Raw genomic sequence first — 24,890 nt, forward strand, 5'->3', positions numbered from 1 at the left:
CAGTGTGTCTCTAAAACAACAAAACAAAACCAAGCACATACATATTATAAGATTTATCTTGTGTTGGCAGAATAAACCAAAACTGACAATATGATAAACATAGCAACTTGCTAGAAACCAGAGATTCAAAGGAATCTTGTCCTAGAAAGCCTGGTGTGTAGTGTGTAGTGTGTGTAGTGTGTAGTGTGTGTGTGTGATTTCTATTTGTGTTTCTTCTTAACTTTCTCCTTTGCTTCTCCCCTAAGTGACTTTATCAGGGTTATAACTCTCTTCGCCAAACATGTCTGCCAAGACTTTAAAGCGGGGTCCCCAGTCTGCCAGAAAGTCGTAGTCCTGGTCGGCCTCGGTGGTGAGCGAGTCTATGGAGCTGAGAGACTCTGCTACTGAGCCGTTCCCTTCATAGGCGTAGGTTGCCAATGAATCGTAGGGGGGCGCAGTAGGGTCCACATCATTTTCCTGCAGCCTCTGATGAATGAAATCCCTTATATCTGTGTTATCTTCCACTGGTGGTCTCTGGCGAGGTAAACAGAGTGAGTCTGGTTTTATATCCCTGCGAATTTTGTTCTCTTCAATCACTTTTGGATTTCTCAGAGCACCAATGTCGAAAGCCTGGGTGTCTTCCTCGCCACCCCCTTCATCATCGTAATGGATGACGTTGTCTCGGATGTCTTCTTTGGAGGTCATCAGGGTGTCCTTTTTCTTCTGCCTTCGCAGAGCCACGTACAGCACTACTATGGCTAGAACGAGACAAACATCACAGTTTGAGACGATGTCAGTTCATCTCTCCATAAAATCAAAAATTGCCCAGGCTGAGTTTCTTTACTGCCATCCTATTCTTTTCAAAGTAAGCATGGTAATCAATAAGGATTATGGACGTTTGCAATTTTTTTCATTGTCGAAACTCAGCTTCATTTTGAAATAGCAACTAACAGAAACCACAGCAAAGTTCCATACACAAATCAAACAGCAGTAGTTTTATATTTAGGAAATATTATACTTAAATATTTCAGTGTCAGGTAAATCGTGTTTAAAAAAAAAAAGATTGTTCTAAGAGTACAGAGAGCTCAATAATGTTGATGTAATAAAAACTGAATCTTACAGCCCATCAGTAACACTTAGATATTAATCACAGATTTCCTAATTATAACATTACCTGTACATCCAATGAAATAAACCAAAATACTCATGTGACAATCACTTTTAAAAGTAATAGGAAGGAAGGGGGGCAGGCAGGAGGAAAGAGGAAAATATTATTTTCTATATTATTCTGGAGGTAAAGCTAGGTATCTACATTTGTCAGAATATTTGGACAAATATAAAGATTATTTAATATAAATGATTAATAAACATGCATATTTACACAGATTCCAAGATACCTGGCTGTATCTATTGCAATTTGGATTTAAAGAAATGCCTTTGGGCAGAAAATCTCTATTTTTGTGAATCACACAGCAAATTAGTAAGTGGAATGGAGTCAGTTGAACAGAGCTGATGAAGGAGAAAGCCCCCTAATAAAGGTTTATATTCATTCTCACAAGGATGTTGCAGAATATATTTACTTCAATCCTTTTCCTTTGCAGTGCTTCTAGATATTTCAGTGTGCGCTGTTCTAATAAGAATGGTTAGAATTTTGATGTGAGGAGATATGAGAAAGTGGAATTGCTTCTGGCTGGTAATTTAAACAGAAAAAAAAAAATGAAGGTGCCTTTACATTCTATTTTTTTCCTGTCCTTTCTTTTTTCTTTTTCTTCATTATTAAACCCATACTTAATAACTATTGTTCACTTCATGTATTTCAATGAGGCTATATAGTCTCATATTAGAAAGCAGCAATTTCTAGAATACAAAACAAATTGAGAAATCACTGCTGCAGTTGGAATATTTACTATAGAAAATTTCATTATGGCAAGTGCCAGAACCTGTATACTGGAAAATCCCCTAGAGCTTGAACTTATCTTCTGGATTTTTGACGATATTATGTATTTATCCATAATAGTACCTATTCATGAGATATAAAATGGAAAAGAAATCTTAACATAATGCAATACAAATAATCTTTGTATCCAGATATCGCATGTCAACAGGAAAGATGGATTTACATGATACATTAAGAAAGGGAATAGAAAAGGGGAGAGAAAGTAAGAGCACAATCATGAGGTAGAGCAAGAACATGATTAATATTGAAACCAACCTAAGAGGATGATAATGCACAGTAGGATTGCAATCAAAGCGCCAGTGCTGAGTCCTACAGGTAGAAAAATTGCTTCCACATTACAGGACAAGATGGTACCATCAGAGTCACATCTACAAACTCGAATAGTCATCGTGTTTGTGCTGCTCTGGACAGGATAACTGCTGTCTTCTATTACAACAGGGAGGAAATACAACTCTTGCTGCCTGCGGCTGTATCCATTTCTTTGGGTTTCAATTCCAGCTGTGTTGTCTACAAAACATGACATTTATGATAAGCTGGTTACTATGAACTTGACTTCAAATCTTGAGGCTGGTATCTGTTAAACAGTAGGAAGCTCTTCTTGAATCAGTAAAATACATCATGTATTAATTCTTTCTTTTATCATGATAAAAGCTGCAAAAATGTAACCAAATGAAATCAAAATAATCCTTAGGGAGAGAATCAACATTATTGTATGGTGTAAAAATTAAATTTTCTTTTCAGAGAAAATATAAAATGGTTTATAAGACAAGAAATATGTTGTGTGTATCCATTTTTTTTTTCTGACGTCAAAATCTGATTGAAAAAATTACAATCCTAGGGATGTTTTCTTACATGATGGAAGAGAAAGATTACAAAGTATCCATCTGTAAAACATCTTACCTAAGGACCTAGTCTTTAAAATATAGCAAATCTAAATTTACTATTTCAAATTAAAACTTGATTTTTCCCAAATCTATATTTATATTTACACACACACACACACATGCACACACTTTCACTTTTGCACATTTGAGAGTACAGGAAACATGGAAAGGAAAATAAAGTGGGTTAAAAACCACAAGATTCAATAAACATGTTAAACATCATAAGTTATAATAATCACCATTTTAATATAATTAACAAAAATAATTTTCACTCTAATAAAATCAACAATGTTAATACTTACATAGAGTAATCCAAGGTAATACTATTGAAATTGTACATAAAGGCAGTTTTTATTAAAATGAAATTTAATTTTATATAAATGCATTGTTATTCTACATTTTTTTTCTTATTTCTGCACATGGAAGTGTTGTTTTATTCACAACACTATTTCATTTTTGTGTCTATTAAATAACTGCTAGAAACATTTTGTTATTTTTAGATATTTATTTTATTATAGTCATACATAGTACCTACTTTGGAATAAGGTCAAGTAATTTTAACAAAAATACAAAAGAACAAATATATCAGAAAAATATTACTATTTCAATAAGATTCACTCTTATTTGTAGTTTATAATATTAACAACTAAACATTAGGCAGCAGCTCTATACTTATTTCAATAGGAATCACCAAGTTAAGGAAATTTTTCAATAAAAAAAACACTCTGGCATAGAAAGATTCATTTGTTTTTATACAGAATATTATTTAAATTGAAAATGTAATATCAAGATGCCTAAAGTCTATTAAAAATATTCCAATGAGAGTTGGTGGTGTCAGGTGCTTATGGTGATATTAGATATGGAAAAATCATCACTAGTTGAATTAACACTGAAATTTTTAGCAGCTGATAGTTCACCCAAGTGTGGGAAAAAGGAACAGTCAAGAATGAAAACTTGAAAACTTGGTAAATATTAAGGACAATAGAAAATCAGAGAAGCTGGCAATATGCAACTTGGGGAAGTAAGAATTTGATGTTCTTGAACACAAGTTATATCAAAAGGCAGCCTTCTCTTCTTTAATGCTTATATTTCAATTTGTTGTTATTGATATGTGACCATATCAATATTGTACTGTCCATAGTCAGAATAAAAAATATATTAAACCTCATTTCTACATTTAAAATGGTTTTTATTATTGAATGAATAAAAAAAAGTACCCTATACATACACACTGGAAAAGTATTCAGTCATAGTAAAGAAGGAATTCCTGACATTTGCAACAACATGGATGAAGCTATAGGATATTATGCTGAATGAAATAAGTCAGAGAAAGAAAAATACTGTATGCTATCACATATATAGAACCTAATAAAAGAAGAAAATTGGAATTAAGTAGAAAAAGAAGGCTGAAAAGTGGTTGCAAGTCCAGATGGGCTTGAGGGAGGATGATAAAAGTATAACACCTGCTAGTTATGATTAAGAGCTGAGGATATAATGTTTGAAGTGGTGAATGTAGTTGAGAAAATTATTTTGTATAATTGGAATTGCTGAAAGAATAGAGCTTAAATTTTCTGACAAGAAAAGTTAAATATGTGAGGCAAAAAAACTGTATCTCTTCAATTAAAAAACTTACACAGTTTAAGAAAAAACAGAGAATATGTTCAATAGCATTTGAATAGCAAATAGATGTGCAGACTTTGAGAATATGCTGTGCTATTAGGCAAGATGATCTGGTTTATGCTATCATAATTAAGCTGATACAGTTTCTCCAGCAAAGATACAATGGTGGGCAGCAGTTAATACTTATGTTACTAAATGATTGACCATCCACCTAGTTGCCCAAATCTAAAATCTAGAAGTCTGCTTAGTCTTCATTTCCATCATAGTCACATATGGACTCTAGGGAATCAAGCATCAAGTCAGGAATTCTGTCTCCATTCACTTTTCGCTGTCTTTACAGACTTCAACCATTCTAAGACACTCTTTCCCAATCTCCACAATAACTTCAGAAGCAGTCTTATATTCCGCTAGTAATATTTTTTTTACACTGTAGTCAAACGTTTCCCTAAAACACAAATTTGGATATGTTCTGCATTCTTATAAACCTTTCAAAGACTTCTTAAATCATTTCATTTAAGTTAAAAACTCTTTAAATGACTTATTGATAAGGTGACCACATGGTCAGGATTGTCCTGGACAGTCTAATTTTATAGGTGCTGTTTTTTGTTGTTGTTGTTGTTTTTTTAAGATTTATTTATTTATTTATACAAGAACTGGGACACAGGCCAGATGCACGGGAGGGTGAAAGGATTCACCAGAGACAGAGTGGGGAACAGAACAGGCAGACTGACTGAAATGCACTGCTGAGGGGAGCAGCGGGCTAGACAGGAGAGGTCTACCGCGCCATGTGGGATTGTCCCTGGCCAGCCAGAAGGAACCGACGCTGCAGAGGCTTTGGACATCTTCACAGCACTGGGCTCAACTGCCTGTGCTACCAGGGAGGCCCTATAGGTGTTGTTTTAAGTAAAATTAATAATACTGTCAATTTCTACTTTTAGAAATGCTTTTTCATCAAAAAATGTTTTTTCTCTACTCTTCATATTTGCAACCCTGTTTCGTTTGCAGTAATTCCTCATGTTAGCAACAGAAAAGTAGACAGAAAGGACACTGATAATTTATATCAAAGGACCAATTATATACAATTTTTATGAAGCAAATTATACTGTTTCTAACTGACAAAATGTGGAAACTCTGACCGCCCAAGAAACTTCAGCAAAATAAGCTTTATCAAAACACACTTTGACTTCTGTCAATCATCATCCAGTATCATCATTCATCATTATCCTCTCATAATAATTTGTTCATTCATTCTGTTTGCATAGAATTTAATAAAACTAGCTTTTTACCAACCAATTTATAAAAAAACACATTTTGTTAAATCTCATTTTTTATAGGACATAGAAACTGAGAGGCGAGAAATTACCAAAATTACAGAACTAATAAAGTCAGAGCCACTGACCCTTACTTATGCTTAATTTTCTAATCAAGTGCCATTATTATTTTAGTAGCTGTAATAGGGGCAGATGCAATAGTAGTAGTAGTATTAGTGGTTACTTGTAATTGTAGTGGTGGGTAGGGTAGAAATACAAGTGTAGACATGATGGTACAGGTAGTAGCTAAAGTTATCTTAAAGTTAATATATTTTAGTCATTGTATTAAAGGATTTGCATACATTTTGTTATTTAGTGTAAGTACCCTAAATATTAAATTATTTAGTATAATTTAACACTTTTAGAACCTGCCATTTAGGGAATAATGGAGTGTAACTACAAACTGATATTATTCTATTTGCAAAGGTTGTATTCTTAACCTATTTTGTACTGTAGGCTATTCAAATCAGTTACTGAAGTTACCTATTTGTATGCATTAATAATATGCCAGTGGAATAAAAACAGGAAATGTATTCAGTTTCCCAGTTAAGGCTTTTGTTTGCTTGACTCATTAAGGTACTGTCCACATTATAAATGGATTTAATTTGCCTCATTAGATAGTCTATATAGATTAAATATTTAATTTACCACTGACTATAGAATATTGTATTTCTCATATATGAATTTCCATATTTTATGAACCAAGTGCTTTTTGGAAAAACACTGTCTACCTCTGTGTCCTTTTACAAAGTTACATGGTAAGAGGTAAAGTGTTATGTGGTTAAACTTACTTTTGAAATCACGGACTGTAAAATTTGGTTTGATGGCAGCTTCGGGTGATAATCGAAAAGAGAATTGCTGTCCAGCAGGTGAAAGATCTCGGTCTACAGCACTGACTATCTGAATTATCTGAAACAAAGTTGAGATAAAAGTTAAAGTCACTCAAAAATTTCAAAGGGAACTTCATATATCGGGCTAGTAATTAATGGAATATGCTTAATGGAATACACAAGTAACACATATGACAATGAGGATTCATATCAAAGGACCAAACATACATTTTTTATAAATAGTTTAGCTATACATTTACAGTTAATAATGGGAGGTACAATTTTAGGGTATGGGGTAACTCTAAATCAATATCTGCATAAGTCAAAAGCTAAACAACATTGAAATTTCACACGAGTAAGGAAAATAAAATTAAAATGCACTTGCTTGCATTTTAAATTAGAGGAAATAATTGTTTTCCAATCTAAATATGCAAATTCTTATTGGAAACAAAATATCTGATAATTTGAAAGTCTTGCATTAGCAAATATTCAGTATAGCTATGTTTGCAAGAATGAGGTTTATATTCATAAATAAATAAAATGATGAGAGCCAAAGGATGTATATCTGTTTTTGTTATTATGTTTATTTCTCCCCAATTGGTAAGAATACAAATTGTATTTTCATGGCTAGACTGATTTTTAAGAAGTAGAATGCTCAGCTCTGTTTCAAAATTTTCCCTAAATTGTTCCCATAGTATGTATACCTTATAGTTAAAATTTGGATAAGAATTTGAGTTAAAAAAAAAAATAACTGATTTCTAGGAAGGTGTGTGTAGGAAAGAGAAGTTTGCTGTTCAGGTCATCACCCTTTTGGCAAATTTGAATTTTCAGAGAAAGATCCTTGAGATCAACTTCTGCATCCTGGTCTCAGTGGGCAAACTTGTGTCATGTGATTTAGACTGATGCCACTGAACATGTGATTTAGCTACTTTTTTTTTTTTTTTTTAGGTAACTCTGGTTTAAAACACTTAGTAAATTTTAGGAATACCACCTCACACCTCTTCAAATGTACAACACTACATGACATCACCAACAAATTTCTAAAAGCACCCTACCAAGTTTCAAGAGCCCCCCTCTGTCTGTTCCTCCCACTTCCCCTCTGTTAACAACCATTTTGTTCTTAGAGTCTAAGGATCTATTTGGCTTTGTTTTGTTTGATCATTTACTTTGTTTTTGTTTGTTTTTATTCCACAGTTAAAACTCAATTGACTGTCATCTACCTTCCCATATAGTTGTGACCATTATTTCACACACACACACACACACACACACACACACACACACACACTGCAGAACTCTGAGTGACTGGTGCAGTATTAGTAATTTGTAATTTGACAAGTTAGTTCTCTAGTGAGAATTTCAGGTCCCTGTTTCTGTGTGAATGAGTTACACTGGGTCTATTTACCCATTAGAATTGCCAGGGATGAGACTTTCATTATTTAACTCCAAGGCCAGATTTCAGAAAGAGTAATTACTGTACACACTTTAAACCTCAACTTTCCCTCAAATAGACCCAGCTGCTCAGTTCACTATATGACATCTGTAAATTATCTATGGACTGATACCTGTTAGTTTTTATTCCTTTCATTTGTGACATCTATCATATGGCATCATCATTTGCTAAATTAAATGTTTATAACATGAAAACATATCCAGAATACAACTTAGAATAAAGAAAATCCTTTTAGAATAGCATTAAAGTGGTGGGAATTTTGATAAATGGTAGTAATTTCTAGATTTGTTACTTGGGAGTTGTTATCATAAGGAAAACAAATACTATAAACATCTTTACTGAGTATAGGTATATATGTACATATATAAAATTTTGCTTTTCTCTATAATTTAGAAGTTAGTTACAGCATGCACACATACACATAAACATATATCATACATCAATTATAGTCCTGAGGAAAGAGAATTCTGCACATATTTCTTAGGTAAAGGGGCAGAATGGAGAATGGCTAGGGCCAAAAAGCAGAAAATGCTCATATGCTGTAATCCCTGGAAACTCAAGAGACATTTCAGGGCTATGTTTTGTGTTGTTTCAGGACTATAAACGTGACCCAGTATGCCACAGAAAAATCTAATTCCAAAAGAATCCCTGCTCACCATTTTGTATGGTTATAAAAACATCAAGTTATAACACCTTATAACTACTATCCCCATATTTAAAAACTCTTTCAATTCAATGACAAACATAGAAACATTAAATGAAGTTCATTTTATAAAAACTTTCATTTAGTGCATTATGAGATTCTGGCTGATATGCAATAATGCCCCTAATTACCTTTATGAAAGCATGGAAGAAAAATAAAAAATATTCTGAAAGAATGCATCCTGAATTTGTGTACTACCTGGGTTTATAGTCAAGCTCTTTAGAAATTCCAAATTAAAGGAGTGGGGAACATAGCAGACCCTATGATCTGCTATAACTACTAAGACCAATAGTTAGACAAGGAATATTCACTAGGTCATCATCACTTTATTCCTCTGGTATCATTTCCACATACATGCACATGCAATAATTTATACTTGTTCACTCTCTTTTATGGTTTCTTTTACAAAGACATGATCTGAAAAAATATATATGTACAGAAAAAGCATATAGTGGGTCTTTTTATATTCTTGATTAACAATACCTGTCCTGGTTTGGCATTTTCACACACTGCTGTCTCATATGGCACAGATATTTCTGGAGGAAATTCATTGACATCTAGGACATTAATCAATATGTTGACTTTACTGGTTAATAAAGGGTTACCTGTTGAAAACATAAAAAGAGAAAGTATGGTAGCAAAATCTGCTCAGTTATTACATTAGTAAATAGAATTATTTTTTTTTAGATCAGCTTTCATACAGAGTCCAAATGACCCTTTCTTTACACAAAATTCTGAGGTACAATGAATCAGTGTGGCATCAATGTTTTGCTGTCAGCACTAGCAGTGCACAAGGCCAGTGTTTGTCCCTGAAAATCATCACCAAACTTAAGGTTAACACAATGTTTAAGCAGGTAATTAATCACAAGTGCAGCTATCACATCAGTTTATTCCACTTATTTTCACCAACAGTGTTATTTTTCATTATATAAAACACATTCTTTTCTATCTTGTATCCATAATTTTATTGAGTTGAATAATCCCAAAGAGAATAATAAATTATATGGAGAATGAAAAGAGAGGATGTTCCCTAAACAACAATTTACAATAACAGATTAAGGAAGAAGTAAAGAGATAGATTATGAAAAACAAGGGTGGTCTCTCAAATGATTTGCTGGTGATAGAAAAGAGAAGAATAGCTTTTTTGTACAATATCAAAAAAAAAATATTGGCTTGAAAAAATTGCATCTGCCAACATCTTACCACAAGTTTTAACCCAAGTCTATGATTTATTATCCACATTCCTGTCATTTCTGTTGAAGACTAGGAGTAGACATTTTTTTAACTGAGGTAACATTGTTTCACAACACTGTACATGGGTTTAAGGCATAGGATCACATGCTTCAGGTGTATGTTGCCACACCAATTCCACCACCTTGGCACTGAAGGCCTCCAGAGTGCATTGTGCACCAACCCCACTTTGCTCTCACCTGCCAGCACATCCATAGCCTCATAACAATTTTAGGGTTTGTAACCAGTTTGCTTTTATTTGACTCTTTGTTTCTCGATATCACACATATAAATGAAACTATCTGGTATTTGAATTTCTCCTCTGAGATTTCTCTCAGCATAATTCCCTCTATTTTTCATTCATGTTGTCACAAAAATCCATATAGTTTTTAATAGTTGAGTAGTATTCCCTTGTGTATACAGACCATGGGTTTCTGGTCCACTCATCTGTCTTTGGGCATTTATGTTGATTCCATGGCTTGTTGAAAGATCTTAACCATCTAAAGAATGTGGAGTAATGATTCAAATCTAGGACTGTAGAATTCCAAATACCATTTCATTCCATTATACCTTCTGCAGTGGTTGCTTTATTTGTAAGTTCTCCACCTGCAGTGCTTGCAAAGAGTCACAATATCAGTATTCTTTTACACCTCTATCTGGATTCTTTTAAAAATACATCTAGAATCTCACTACATGGCTGATCCTGACAGGTCTACAATATCCTATGCTAAAAGTTATTAAAAAACATAAAACTGTAAGCAGAAGCTTAAGAAATGGTCACATATTGCCATGTAACAGTGAAATCATCACTGTGTATCATAATAGACACAGACAAGTAAAACAAGGATAAATGATATAACTTACAATGTGAAATGGGTTCATAAAAGGTATATTGAGAATCTTAGAAAAGCATGTAGAATATATCTACTTTTGAAAAAATATTGATAATATATGGCATTGTCTTATTTGACAAAAAAAAAAAAAACACCTTTGGCTCAGTTTTCACAAGTTATTTAATCAATAGTTTTTTTTTTTTTTTTTTACAAATTATTACAAACCTTTTGGTATATCATGGAAGGGAAGGGACAGTAACCTCTACTCCCAGGGACCATGCAGGAACTTGTCCCACTTGGCCCTTAAGTATACAGCTGCTTTCTGGAAGTGAGATGCTCACCCCAACAGCTTTTCACTGCTGCAATATATATCAGCTAGCTCAAGGACAAGAAGACACATTACCTGAGATCTGTCATATAAATGGTGATCACGTAGCTTCAGCGAGTCACAATTATCCTGTAAACTAGCCTTCATGCTCTAAGGAAGGCCAGGTTACATTGCAAAGTCAAAGTACTGGATTTTAAAAATACATTAAATATTAAAAATAAATATATTGGCCAAATGAGAATGTTTCTAACAATCAAATGAAAAGTGTAATTGTGAATGTTTTGAAAACTGTAAACAAATACAAGGATCCAGTGTTAAAACACACGGGAGCTATTAGTTTTCCTAATATGGAAATGACATCTGCTTTGAATAACGATAGAAGTTAAAAAATTCAATTTTGTGACTGTGTATTAAATTGCAACTACAATAATTTAAAGGATGCTATCTTGGCTTTTTATGCCAAAAAACTGAATTATAATGAAGCCACAGCAAGATATAATAAATAAATAACAGAAGTTTACTTTGTTGTTTCTGTTTATATTAGTTCACTTTTAAATTGCAAGTTAACATAAACTATATCTAATAATGACTTTTCAATTACAGTAGCATGATCTATAGCTAGACTTAGCAATCTGTAAAAAGGATTTAAATTATTTTTATATCTGTGTACTAACATCAAATATTATTTTCTATGCTTTTGTTGACAAAACCTGATCTCCAAAGAAAAAGAAATCTTTTAAACTACCACTAATCAATTACTTTTCCGAAGAAACAGCAAGGGAAACCTGTCACTGATTTTAAATATTAACAATAACAAAAAGCCTTAGACATTCTGACTTCCTAGAAAGCAGGAATTGTGTCATATTCATTTTTAAAATCTCAACATTTAACATATAGCGTAGTTCATGCTAGTAATTGAATATATCAGTGAATAAATATGCTTTCAAAGACAGAATGAACTGAGCAACAGATATTTTAGATTCAGCCAGTATAACAGGAAACCTCAGTGGGTCACAACACCATGAGAGTCAATTTATTTTATTTGAATTCACCAACTATCGAGAAGACAATTTTAGATGCCATTCACTTTATGTTAAATTATCTATAATTTAAAAAAAATTAAACTCACGTGACTATTATCACAGCAAAATTAAATTAGTGTTCTGAAGGCACATCAAACCTTGTCAATTTGATAAAAAGAAGAGGTAACTTCATTTTCGTATTTTTTAAAAGATTTATTTTTATTTATGCATGCATGCAAGAATTGGGGTGAAGGGCAGTGGTGGGAGGGGTGAGAGGATTCACCAGAGACAGAATGGGAAGCAGAACAGGCAGATCTACTGAAATACACAGCTGAGGGGAACAGCAGAGAGACAGGATTGGTCTACTGTGCCATGTGTGTATCTCCCTGGCCAGGGATCAAACTCATGCAGCAATAGCTGGTGATAGCTTGATAGCTCTGAGTCTTTAACCCCTGCGCCACCAGGAAGGCCCAGAAGAGGTGATTTTATACAAGGAATTAGTAAGTGTCTGTCATTAACCAACTTAATTAATGAAACACATACATGCAAACCCACAATAAACATCCATAATTACATATAATCCTGTATTCATCATAACCAACTAAGTATAGGAACAATGAGAGTCAAATGCACCAAATACAAATCTATGCTTTATCCTCTACCCCACCCTTTCTCCTATGTTCCTTATCAAATTAGGTGACCAAGTTATTTCTGTCTCCTAAAAAACTCTGTTCACTTCTACCCATTAGCATCTTGCTTGTTTTCTATCTTTCTGCTTGACCCTTGCTCTTCCCTTAAACAGCTTAAGCACATCATTGAATATGCTTCACACTCATTTACTCATCGTAATGTTTACGTCAATATTCCCAATCGTATTTTTCCAACAGAAATCTCTTTTCAGACCCTGCCCAGTATACAGATTACATGACTACTTGTATTAGCAGCAAGCATATCAAATTCAACCTGTACAAAATTTAACTCACAATCTTTGTCTAATATTGATGCTATGGCTTCTAATTCTATGCTTCCTGTCACAGTTTTATGATGCCTTCAGCCATCCTGTCATCAGTAACTCAACTCCTAGTGGGGACTCCTCATTTATTTTGTTTCGATATCCAATAAATATCATCTCTCAACATTTTTCTCTTTTAACTTTCTCTCAAATTTCTCCTTTTTTTGTATTATCCTTGTGATACTCTAAAAGTCACCAATATTTTTCTCTTAGATGACCACGAACTCTTTCTACTATGTTGCTACATTTCTCCAACACTTCAATTCATTCACAATTATGCAACTAGCATAAATCTCTAAAAATACTAGTCAATCAAGTGCTGTCTTTAATTATTATTTTTAATTTTTAAATGATTTTCTTTATGCATACAAGAACTGGGGTACAGGTCAGAGGTGTTGGGGTGGGGGGTGAGAGGATTCACCAGAGACAGAGTAGGAAACAGAAGAGGAGGTTTGACTGAACTACACTGCTGAGGGGAGCAGCAGGCGAGTCAGGAGAGGTCTGCTGTGCTATGTGGGTAGTTCTCTGGCTGGGGTTATGTGCTGCAGTGGCTGCAGGTAGCTTCATAGGTTGTGTTTCAACCCCTTGACCTACCAGTGAGGACTCTAATTGTCATTTTTAATGTTCATCTATTTACTTCAGGATAAAAGCAAAACCTCGTAATATGCTCAGAAAAAAATGAAAGCTTTTGTATTTCTTCTCTGGGTTATGTTTATTAGTGAAGAAGGTGGATAAGAGAGATGAGGAGGGAGAGAGAGAGAGAGAGAGAGAGAGAGAGAGAGAGAAAGAGAGAGAGAGGAATACAAATGAGAATAAGAATAACAAAGGAGCTCCACCCACCTCCCATACTGAATTACTTTAAGCACAGGACTATGAAGCTATCTGTAGCCTCTGCAGCATGAGTTCGACAAGGCCGGCCAGGGAGCAACCCACATGGTGAAGCAGACCTCTCCTGTCTCACCCGCTGCTCCCCTCAGCAGTGTATTTCAGTCAGTCTGCCTGTTCTGTTTCCCATTCTGTTTCTGGTGAATCCTCTCACCACCACTCCCTCCCCGCATCTCTGGTCTGTACCCCAGTTCTTGTAATAAATAAATCTTTAAAACAATTTAATTAGCTTGCAGCTTAACCCCAAGTTATAATATATCTGCACATAATACCTCCACAAGTATAGCATTCAGTTATCAACTCACTGATCTTTACCTATTGCACAATGAATGGAAACATTGCAATGTCATCTGTATGACTAACATGACGAAGAAAAAAATATTTGTCTCTACAATCATCTATTTTTTAATTAAATAAAATATGCTATAAGACTTTCATGTAGCAGTTTTATTTTTTGCCTGATAATATTTGTTATAGGAAGGCCAAAAATAATTATAAGTATTGCCGTTGGAAGTTTTTGATAATTTGAATGAAATGAACTTTTAGAACTTCTTGCTCTTTGAAAATTCTCAAGATTAGTATCATAAAAACAGCAAAGCAATAATGTGTAAAAGAATTATTAGGAGTCTGATAAAATGATCGGGGACTCTAGCAACTCTGATTAATGACTGCTTTTTAATTAATTGGAAGTTGTTCAATCATTGTACCATTTCATTTCACATGAGAATTTTTGAAGAAAGGTCAGAACCAAAACATATGCTAGTTCAATCTGCAATAAGGTATATACTTGCACAATTTTGTTCTTCCTGGGAAGGCATGTGTGGGCTATTTATTTCTCAGTCATTCACTAGTTTCCTGCTTAGCTGGCCAGGAGGATCAATGGAAACTGCTTGAGTGTTAGAATATGAATAAAACTTACTTTTAAACTCTGTGGATTCAAATGAAACAAGCTATTCTTATTGCAGAAACTTTAATGATCTACAGTGTGTGTTTAGAATATTTTGCACATATGTATATTGTCTGTCCCATCAGATTTCCTTGAGGCTCTAAAATCTACACATTGGTCTTTGAATAGTTACTTCAGTGGACCAGGGGTAGATATTCTAGTAATATCTTGATATAATGCTTAGATTTTGTATATATATGGATTATTCATCTAAAGTTCCAGTTTTGCATGTGGCCCAGTGAGGGTCAATTTAACTTTGAGAATCCATATACTAGGGGTTCCTAATTTGCATATAAACAAAAATTACAGTCAGTGTGTTGGAGTGGCAGAGTTAGCATGTGCCCTGGTCATATTTTTAACAAAATAAATAGGAGTCCCTAAGTTTGAAAAATCTTAAACTTGCTTCTACTGTCAAATGCATACTTTCCTTCCATTTTCCAAATGGTGGAAATTCAAGGCTATGACAGTGGTAACTAACCTGCTACACCCTGTGCCTTTTCTCCATGGTGATGGTTGTGGTGGAAAGTGGAGAGAAAGAGGCTCTCTACAGATGACTAATGAATTATCTGTGGTGGGGGCCCACTGCTTCCACTTTAAAAAATATGCATTCAAGGTCTCCCTGGTGGTATAGGGGTTAAGTCCCAGCACAATCCAGCTATTGCCAGCCACTGTGGCATGAGTTCAATCCTCAGCCAGAGATCTAACAAAGATAGCACAGCAGACCTCTCCTGTCTCACCTGCTGCTCCCCTCAGCAGTGTATTTCAGTAGATCTGCCTCTTTTGCTCCCCACTCTGCCTCTTTTGCTCCCCACTCTGTCTCTGGTGAATCCTTTCACCACCCCGCACACCTCTGGACTGTACCTCAGTTCTTATATGCATGAATAAATAAATCTTTTAAAAATATGCATGCATTTTGTGTGTGCATGAAAGAAGATTAATAGGAAGATTTGGATGATACTGTTTTCTAATAAATATTTTTGTAGTGGACAACATGTCTTTAACATGTAGGAATTATTTGAAGACACTGCTTGTTCAGTTGTCTTTATGTCTGAGGCATGGGAGTGAATGTAATTTATTTCAAAGAGATCTTATAAATTAGAAAACTCATTTTCACTATACTTGCCAAATACCTTAGAAAACTAAAGTTTATTTCCTAACTACAATATGGTTAAGCTGTCCTCATCACTCTAGCTAACTGAAATGATTTAATGTTAGCTTGAAAGTAATGGTGAATAACATATGTAACTATAACAGGATGTGGTACAGGAGGAGGAAAGATTCCAAGTGTGAATGGAGATTTCAGGAAAACAACTTAAAGAAAATGGAGGGGGGCGGGCAGGTGCTCTCCTATAAAGGAGAGACTGACATTCTGTTCTCCTGATAATATATCTTCTCTGGCACTTGACTTGTTGATCTGTTTTCAGAGACTATTTGAGCAAGGGTTCAGATTTGAAAGGAGATAGCAGAACAGAGAAACAGTAGAGGTGTAGCCTGTGGTATACTTGTAATGGACCTTTATTGGATGTGTGATGGACCTGGATAGCATGACAAGGATGTGTGCACTTCCTCAGAATCAAGTAGACAGAGCAGAAAGCTGAAATTGAGACATCATGCTATGAACTCACCTACACACTCTGCCCGGAGTGCACGGGAACCCTAGGTTTAGGACGCCATAGACAGTCTACCAATGGGTACCCGTGTCCAGTTCCTAGCAGATGGAACCTGTGCCACACAGAAAATAGCTCCAAACATGTTCAAAAAGAGAACTTGGGCAGCTCATTTGAACTGTAAAAGCAGTAGAAACCAATGACACTGTCTGGGACAGATAGAGATTTTGCATTTTTATTTTGTTCTCTCTTTTCACTCCAATAGATTACTGGAACCCAAAATGTTGAGGTTGGAAAAATTACAATTTTAGTAGGTCCATAATTTTGTGGGTAGGAATCTAGGCAGGTTATATGCCAGATTTCATGTGGTGCCAACAAAGAAGGTGCTTATGGTGTTCAACTAGCAAGTTGTGTGGATTGGACATTCCAAAATCCGTTCTCTCACATTTGCTGCAGGCTGGCAGGTAAGTGGGGAAGGCTGAGCTGTACTGGAACTGTCAATACAGAGGACAAACCTGTGTCCTCCCTAAACAGCAGCCTCAGAAAAGACAGCTTCTTTCAATGAAGGTCAGTGTTCCAATAGCAAGATAGAAGCTGCATGTCCTTTATGCTAGACTTACCTTTAAAAATCAGAATAATCTGAAAGTAGTGAAATCAACTACAGACATCATTAAGCTTGGGAATAGGCATCTGATTATTCATATTTGGAAGCAGTTGTTGAAGATAAACAAAACAGTTTCATATTTACACCCCACTGAGTTGAGACTGATCAAAACCCCTCAACGGGAATGTTTACACTTAGCTCTTCCCTGCATTGTAAGGTGAATTAGCTGGGAGTATTTGTGCCAGATGCACAGAATGAAATTAGAAGGAAATAAAACGAAAGATACTCAGAAGGAATTTCCCTATACCTATCAAGATGCCTTAAATGAGGGACTGGTAAATGTTTTTCTGCTAAAAACAGCATTAATAGACAAATGTCACCACTCCATGCTAAGCTGTCACCTTAGAAGTTGTGATAATATCCTTGAATGTCTAACTAAGTGAGACCTATAGTGGCTCTCCAGCTAAAAGATTCTCTTCTGAACAAAGCAGAAATCAACATGAAGAATCATTCCCACTGACCCACAGATCCTGAACAATCCATTGAATTACATTTGAAAGCCCACAGCAATATTCATAAAAAATCACATTCTAATGAAAAGAGAGTAAAGAAGGGGTCATTCAAAAGGTGCTTATGATTTCAGCAAATATTTCAGAAGGGGTGATTTTACATGATAATTATTTCCTCCCGCCAAGCTTGTGAGGTTCCCAGAAACATATACAGGGATTGATTGTGGAAGAGAAGTTGAAATTCCCAGGCATTTTTGAGACTCCAGCATGGAAAGGCACGAGGTCACGCAATGAAATGCATAAGCAGATATTCATGCAATCCTGCAAACAGACCTCACTGGCAGCTGTCACAATTTCTCTGGACTTATGCTATGAGGAAAGGGAACAGGTTTCTGAGTTTCCCCAGGAGACCACTCAGCTGTCAGTCCAGAAATGAAAAACACCTCAGCAGGGACTCGTTTAAGAGTGTTAAATCCAAAGAACTGCGGTATAACATCGATTCCACCCAGGCCATACTTACTAACTTTACTCGCAATTATGGAGAAATTATACTGCGCGGTGCTTTCTCTGTCTAGTAATTCATTAGTGGCGATGGTTCCTTCAGTTCCATCTACTGTAAAGTAGCTGTCCCCATCACTGTTCCAGTCTATGAAGTATCTGCGTAGAAAGAGAGTAGATGCAAATGTGCAATGATTACACATTAATCATAATGGCAGTCAGGCTAACTTGACACAGTTCCTTATTTTTCTCCCTGTAGCTATTACCCACCTTGCAATAAAGAAGAGTGTAAATGACAGCTTCTTTATTGCAAAGTCAGTATGCTCAAGGGGAAACTGGAAATAATGAAAGATTTAGTACTCCTGCTGTTCATATTATTTTAGGGTCTTGACACCTTGAAAGCTCAGCAGAGACTGAAATTCTAAAGCTGACCATGGGTTTCTTTAACCTGCTGAATATTAAAACTTTTTCAAGCAGTAAAAGATTCCTTAATGGTGGTTTTGGGAAGAGCTGGCGTGAGGCAGGCACCTGGAAACAGATACAAAGAACTTTGGCCAAAACTGAGGAAGAATCTTTGTTTCCTTGGGGAGAGCAAAAATAAAAACAACATAGGTTAGAAACTAAGAAAACATTTTTAAACTGACAATGTGTTAATTGTAAAGATATTTTCCTCAAACACATATAAAAGGATCACAGTTGTTTTATGACTCTATCTATCATAATAGCTTTAATAAACAGTGACCTTGGCTGACAATTCCTCTTTAATTTTTTTTTTATTAGCCAACCTATCTTGATAATGACTAATAGTGTCTTCATGATGTGAAGTCAGACTACAAAATCAAATGAAAGAATATAAGCCAAAAATTGTGTTTATATAAGTCTTTAAGAAGCAGTGGATAGGGCCTCCCCAGTGGTGGAAGCAGTTGAGTGCCATGCTGTGAAGCTATCCGCAGCCTCTACAGCGTGGGTTCGATTCCGGCCAGCTGGCGAGAATCCCACATGGCCCAGCAGACCTCTCCTGTCGTGCCCACTGCTCCCCTCAGCAGTGTATTTCATCAGTCTGCCTGTTCTGTTCTCTGTCTCTGGTGGATCCTCTAACGCTACCGCCCATCTGGCCTGTACCCCGGTTCTTGTATAAATAAATAAATCTTAAAAATTAAGAAGAAGTAGATATATGTTTATTTTTAATCCATGTTTCCAATCATATTAACAATAGATATTTTGAAATCATACCATGTGCCATTGTTCTAGATGTTAATATATCTTATTAAATCTCATAAGGCCTCAGTAGTAAGCATCAGGAATCTCACCCTTTTGTAAATCAGGAATCTGAATTATAGGGACACTAATGGATTTGTGCACATTCACATAGCCAGAAAGTTTTAGAACTGATATTTGAACCAGGCACCCATGTTTTCTATAAAATTATCATGTGTCGTACAATTTAAATAGAACACTTTATGTGAAAGGGTGCTGTGAATCAAAAGGCTCAATGCACAGTTTATCACCATTTTTCTAGCCTGTGAATCAAGGTGAGGTCATGACAAACTGTGGCTGAGAGCAGATGACACCATGGTTATCAGTGCCAGGCCAATGAAAGTGATCCCTTGTTTATTTTGAAAAGTTAGTTGAGATGTCTATTTCCAATGCAAGCAATGATTTTGACAGCTTGGTAATTCGAAACTAGAACAGTTTGCATGTGATCTCAGTGCAGATCAAAACTCTGCCTTTATAGATGAGATGTGTGTCTCCTAACTTGCCAATATTGTTTAGCAACTGATTTCTAAACTTGAAGATGCAAATAGTAAAGGATCAGAGTGTCAGCCATGCTGTTGATCTGCCCTTGACATTTCTGTTGCTGATTTGCGGGGTGAGAAATCATCAATGCTTTGTGGTTTTCAATGCAATATCAGACTCATAGGTATGTTCTCAAATGTTATAAATAAATTGAAGTAATATCTGAAATTGGGCACGGATATAATTAGCTTAATTCTCCCTATTGTCTATTCTCCTTTTCTGTGGATTAAGATATATACAAGTAAGTATGTTTCCGACCAATGAAGATCTCAGAAGGACATATGCACATACACAGATGATTTCAATGTCTGATAGAAGGACAGAGAAGACAATACAGAGGGCCCAACAAAAGGCATCTTTTGGTTCAGGTAAATCTTACTGCATATGATGTTTGGCTGATATTAGAAGGTCTTATAAGCATAATTAAGAAGAGAAATACAGATTAAATGAGAGAAAAAACTATCAGGAAGTTGCAACAACAAAAGCAAAACCATGGAGATGGTGTAGGGTATTGCTTCAGGCAACCCCACAGTGATAAAGAAAAGAAACAGAAGTCATGGAGCAGGCAGTAGAAGGCAGGATGCTGACCTCTTTATTGATAAAGAGAAGTGTGGGTCAAACTGGACACTGGACTATGGGCTTAAGGGAGGGTGAGTATACACCCAACTCCCACCCATGGCTCTAATCTCATTAACAAGGTATTCCACTGATCAGTCCCTGGGGCACAAGACGCATCAGTATTGCCCCAGGGTGATCAAGCAGCCCTGCCTTGTACTACACCCATAGTGGGGAACTAGAAGCTGTTAGGAATTACAGGAAAATACCTAAGATTATATGTATTATAATTTACATATGATATGTAATCTGTTTATCACTTATGTAGTCAAGTCCAATAAAACATTGTTTTAATTATTTCTTTTATAATTTTATAGCTATTAAAAATGAAAAGTAATGGAAAGCAAGTGTTTGAGGAAGAGCTTCAGAGTTCTGATTTGTGAACTTTCTTTTGCCCTGGGGAATTCTTGGGGCCCTGCTAGGCACTGAATAAAGGCAGAGGTGGTTCTCATTTTGACTCTCCAATAATGGCACTGGCAGTATAGACAGAGTGTGTTTGGGCCATATATTATCAGCCCGCTGGGAGCAGAACATGCACCTTATCCATGGGTTTGGGTGGAGGAAGTTAGCTGAAAACCTCACAGACACACTCACCAGGAATTTAGCCTCTGAAACTTGGCAGAAGAGGGAGTGAGAAATGCCACCATCTTGCCTCTCCTAAGAAGATATTCTACCCATTGACTGGATGCTGAAGGGAGGGAAGGCACGTTTTCTGCAGGATTCCTGCCCAAGTAGCCTTACTATCAAGCTGAGCTGGGAGATGGGAATGGATGGGTAGCCACAGATACTGGTCGAATGCCATAATCTCTTGGTATTCTCTGTCTTGCTTTAGTGGATTTTCTTCAATGAATGTTTCTCATTTACTATAGGCCTCAGGAAATTTGTTTAATCTTCTGAGCATATTTTTCACCATTTTTGCTTTTTTTCACAGGTGGTCAAGTCCGCAGAGTGCCTCCTCATATTGCTGTTCTTTAAATAGAACCCTCATCCGTTCCTGGATTGACTTTCTATTTTCATTCACTCCCATTATACTCTATGCTGTTTTAAGAAGTTTTTCTTTATTTGTATCTTTGCAAATCTCTGCAATGAAATCATCCCTATTCATTGATATAGAGCATTCACTTTTTATATAAATGTTGGCAGATGTAAGATAATTTATACACTTTCTGTGTATAGGGTGTTTTTCTTATCCAAGCATCTTTGAATTACTTGAGGCTAGCTTCATTCACTTCTGTGCTACCAAGGTCCAGAGATGTTATTGTTATTTTTTTTTTTTAAATCAGTTACTTAAATGTCATATTAGATTCAAAACACAGTTCAAGTTTTCTCTACCTATAAAACAGTTACATATTTCTACCTCAAGGAAACAGATTCAGGGCTTTCAAAATATCTTATATAGGACAATCAAATCTTTATGGTTACTGAGGACATTCTCACTTTCAATACTAAAAGTTCTCAGGTCCAGAATACTTCTTAGTCCCATATAAAATTGAGACAATTGATCACCTCACATATAGTTAATATGCACTGCATGTGTTATAATTTCCAAAGGTCATGCAAGTAGAAGGCTGTCCATGTAGTAAACCACTATAGACACAGGTCATTTTATTGACATTTTGTTTTCCTGATGAAAATTTTAAAAACTCAGGAAGTTACACACTGCATACATAAAATAATGTCTCTATTTGTTTTATGTTTCTGCATATCTATCAACCAAAATCCAATATCTTGCGAGTTAGTAAATAAATTTATTTAGTCAGTTCAGTCTACCAATGACATAGAGTTTGCACTCCATAAATCAAACCACTGAGATTCGATGAAAGATAGCATGAAAAACACTAACTTTTTAGACAGAAAGAACAAGTGTTATATACCAATTCCTTTAGCTTCCTTGTGCAATTAGGTTACGTTTTTTCCTTCTAATGCCTATTTTCTTGTAGATTTAAAGAAACAAAACTCTTGCTCACCTACAAATTCTTGCTTAGTTCTTGGGCCAAGTGGTGGCATACTTAACCTTCAACTTTAAAATACCTGATCCAAAACATCCATGCAAACCCCTGACTTATGAACTATGCACCAATAATCAGTCACTGTTTTCACAAAATGGTGCTCACTGCTTAATGGCATCCAGTTTTTAGCTCTACCAATTTGTGAAGTTTGGTACCTCCCACTCTATAGAAACGCTCCACCTTCTTCCGAGTATGGCTGAAACTTCCTTGAACATGCTCTACCTAGCTAACCACTTTCGGAACCTATAACTTGTCATTCTCCAAGACTTTGTGTCTCAAATGAGGCCATAGAACTTTCCTGATGCCCTATCATGATCCCTACACTCGCTGAACAATAAATATGCATCAACAACCCCCATCTCCTATTGTGACATTCTACCCAATATAGCAATTACGAATATTTATCAAAAATGGTCATTAATGAACTGACAATGAAAACACTCTTCATTCCTGTCTATTTTCAGAGAAGATATAATCCATCTTTAAAATATCTGGTCATAAGGAGATACATTCTCTCTCTAGTGAACCATTAAATGTTTACTTTATGTTTATGACACTTCACATCCACCCCAAGGGAAGAGTGATATATTAACTGGAATTAATCACAGCATTATAATATGAACTATCTGATTTTTTTAAAGATTTATTTTTTTATTTATACATACAAGAACCAGGGTGTAGGCCAGAAGTACAGGGGTTGAGAGGATTCACCAAAGACAGAGTGGGGAGCAGAACAGGCAGATATGCTGAAATATACTGCTGAGGGGAGCAGCGGGTAAGACAGGAAAGGTCTGCTGCTCCATGTGGGTAGCTCCCTGGCTGGAGATTGAACTCTTATTGCAATGGCTGCTGATAGCTTGATAGTGCCAACTTTAACACCTGTGCCACCAGGGAGGCTCCTGAACTATCTAATTTTACTTAACTCACCAGTTTAAATGAGCAGATACCTGCAATATAGAATTTGTATTACCTTATACTCATTTGGTGAGTACATGAGAAATAAAAGAAAAAAGATGATGTTTAGGATTTATATACAAGGAGGCAAGTCCATAGTCCATGTGTCCACATAGCAACAGTTGCTAAGGAAACTGTTTTAACAATTGAATAGAAATCAAAAATTAAAGCATTAGCCTAATCTGTGCAGGTCATTTGACAGAGTATAATTTTATTACTTTTCTATAAATGAGTTTTCAGAAATCCCTCAGAAAAGTTTTAATCTCTTCATTAGGTAAGCATTCTCCTTAAAATTGTTTCTTTTAATTTACCTAATAACTTTCTCAGTTAATGGAAAAGCTAACTTTGACCCTGTCCCAATTCTCAAGCACATTTTGTAAAATGTACCTGATGGTATATTTCCTCAAAAGGTATTATAGCTCATCTTTTCAGTAATAAAGATGTGAGAATAATGATTCAGGTCAAAGTAGGAACTATATTTTGCTCAGGTAATAATAATAGATCTTAACTTTTCATCCCTGTCTCCTCTTATTTCCTAATGTTTTAATTTTATTTATTTGTTTTATGGCAGATACTTAAATGAAAATAAAATCAGTTCAATTTATCTCTAAAAACATATAACTGAGCCATATACAGCAACATTTAGAATATAATTGCTTTTTTAACAATTTAAGTTTTTTTTCCTTAGGAATAGAAATGTCTATGAAACTTTTTTAAATAGTGGTTGCTATTTCTCTATTTGTTTCTTTCAGTTTTTTTCCTATAATTTTCTTTCTAATTTTTACTTTCCCTTTAGTAGAATTAAAAATTATCTCTTAGGGCCTCCCTGGTGGCCCTGGGGTTAAGACACAACCTGTGAAGCTATCTGCAGCCACTGTAACACAAGTGCGATCCCCGACCAGGGAGCTACCCACATGGCACAGCAGAACTCTCCTGACTTGTCCACTGCTCCCCTCAGCAGTGTATTTCAGTCTTCCTGTTCTGTTCACCCACACCTCTGGTCTGTACCCCAGTTCTTGTATGCATAAATAAATAAATCTGAAAAAAATTATCTCTTAGTTCACCATCACCTATGTTTTATGAGAACTTAAGTGTCTTAAAAATCATAATGATTTAATAAAGACATAATTCTCTATTCTTAAATTTTCTATTTGTGGGCATTTAATATGATTAAAATGATCTCTGAAGAAAGATAAATATACCATGATAAACATATTACTAAAATTAATATTTTCAATATTTTTATTACTTTGCAAGTTGCTTTTGTTTCCTTCTAATTATAAGTAATTTTTATATAGTCATACA

At 35.3% G+C, this 24,890-nt stretch overlaps 1 protein-coding gene across 2 annotated transcripts in view; it reads right to left on the bottom strand.

The window, feature by feature from the left end:
* Positions 1-240: 240 nt before the first annotated feature.
* The window catches only part of CDH12 (cadherin 12), a gene marked incomplete at its 3' end in the record, with an annotated part of 223,292 nt that continues 198,642 nt past the window's right edge, over positions 241-24,890 (bottom strand). For both annotated transcript variants that reach the window (XM_084233140.1, XM_084233139.1), the window contains 5 exons: positions 18,233-18,369; positions 9,220-9,341; positions 6,542-6,659; positions 2,192-2,443; positions 241-737 (listed from right to left, as the gene is read on the bottom strand). In XM_084233140.1, coding sequence (XP_084089266.1) covers positions 241-737; positions 2,192-2,443; positions 6,542-6,659; positions 9,220-9,341; positions 18,233-18,369 — 1,126 coding nt within the window. The remainder of the gene's footprint in view (positions 738-2,191; positions 2,444-6,541; positions 6,660-9,219; positions 9,342-18,232; positions 18,370-24,890) is intronic.

The sequence above is a fragment of the Talpa europaea genome (genome assembly GCF_964194135.1).
Source record: "Talpa europaea genome assembly, chromosome: 5".
Lineage (NCBI taxonomy): Eukaryota > Metazoa > Chordata > Mammalia > Eulipotyphla > Talpidae > Talpa > Talpa europaea.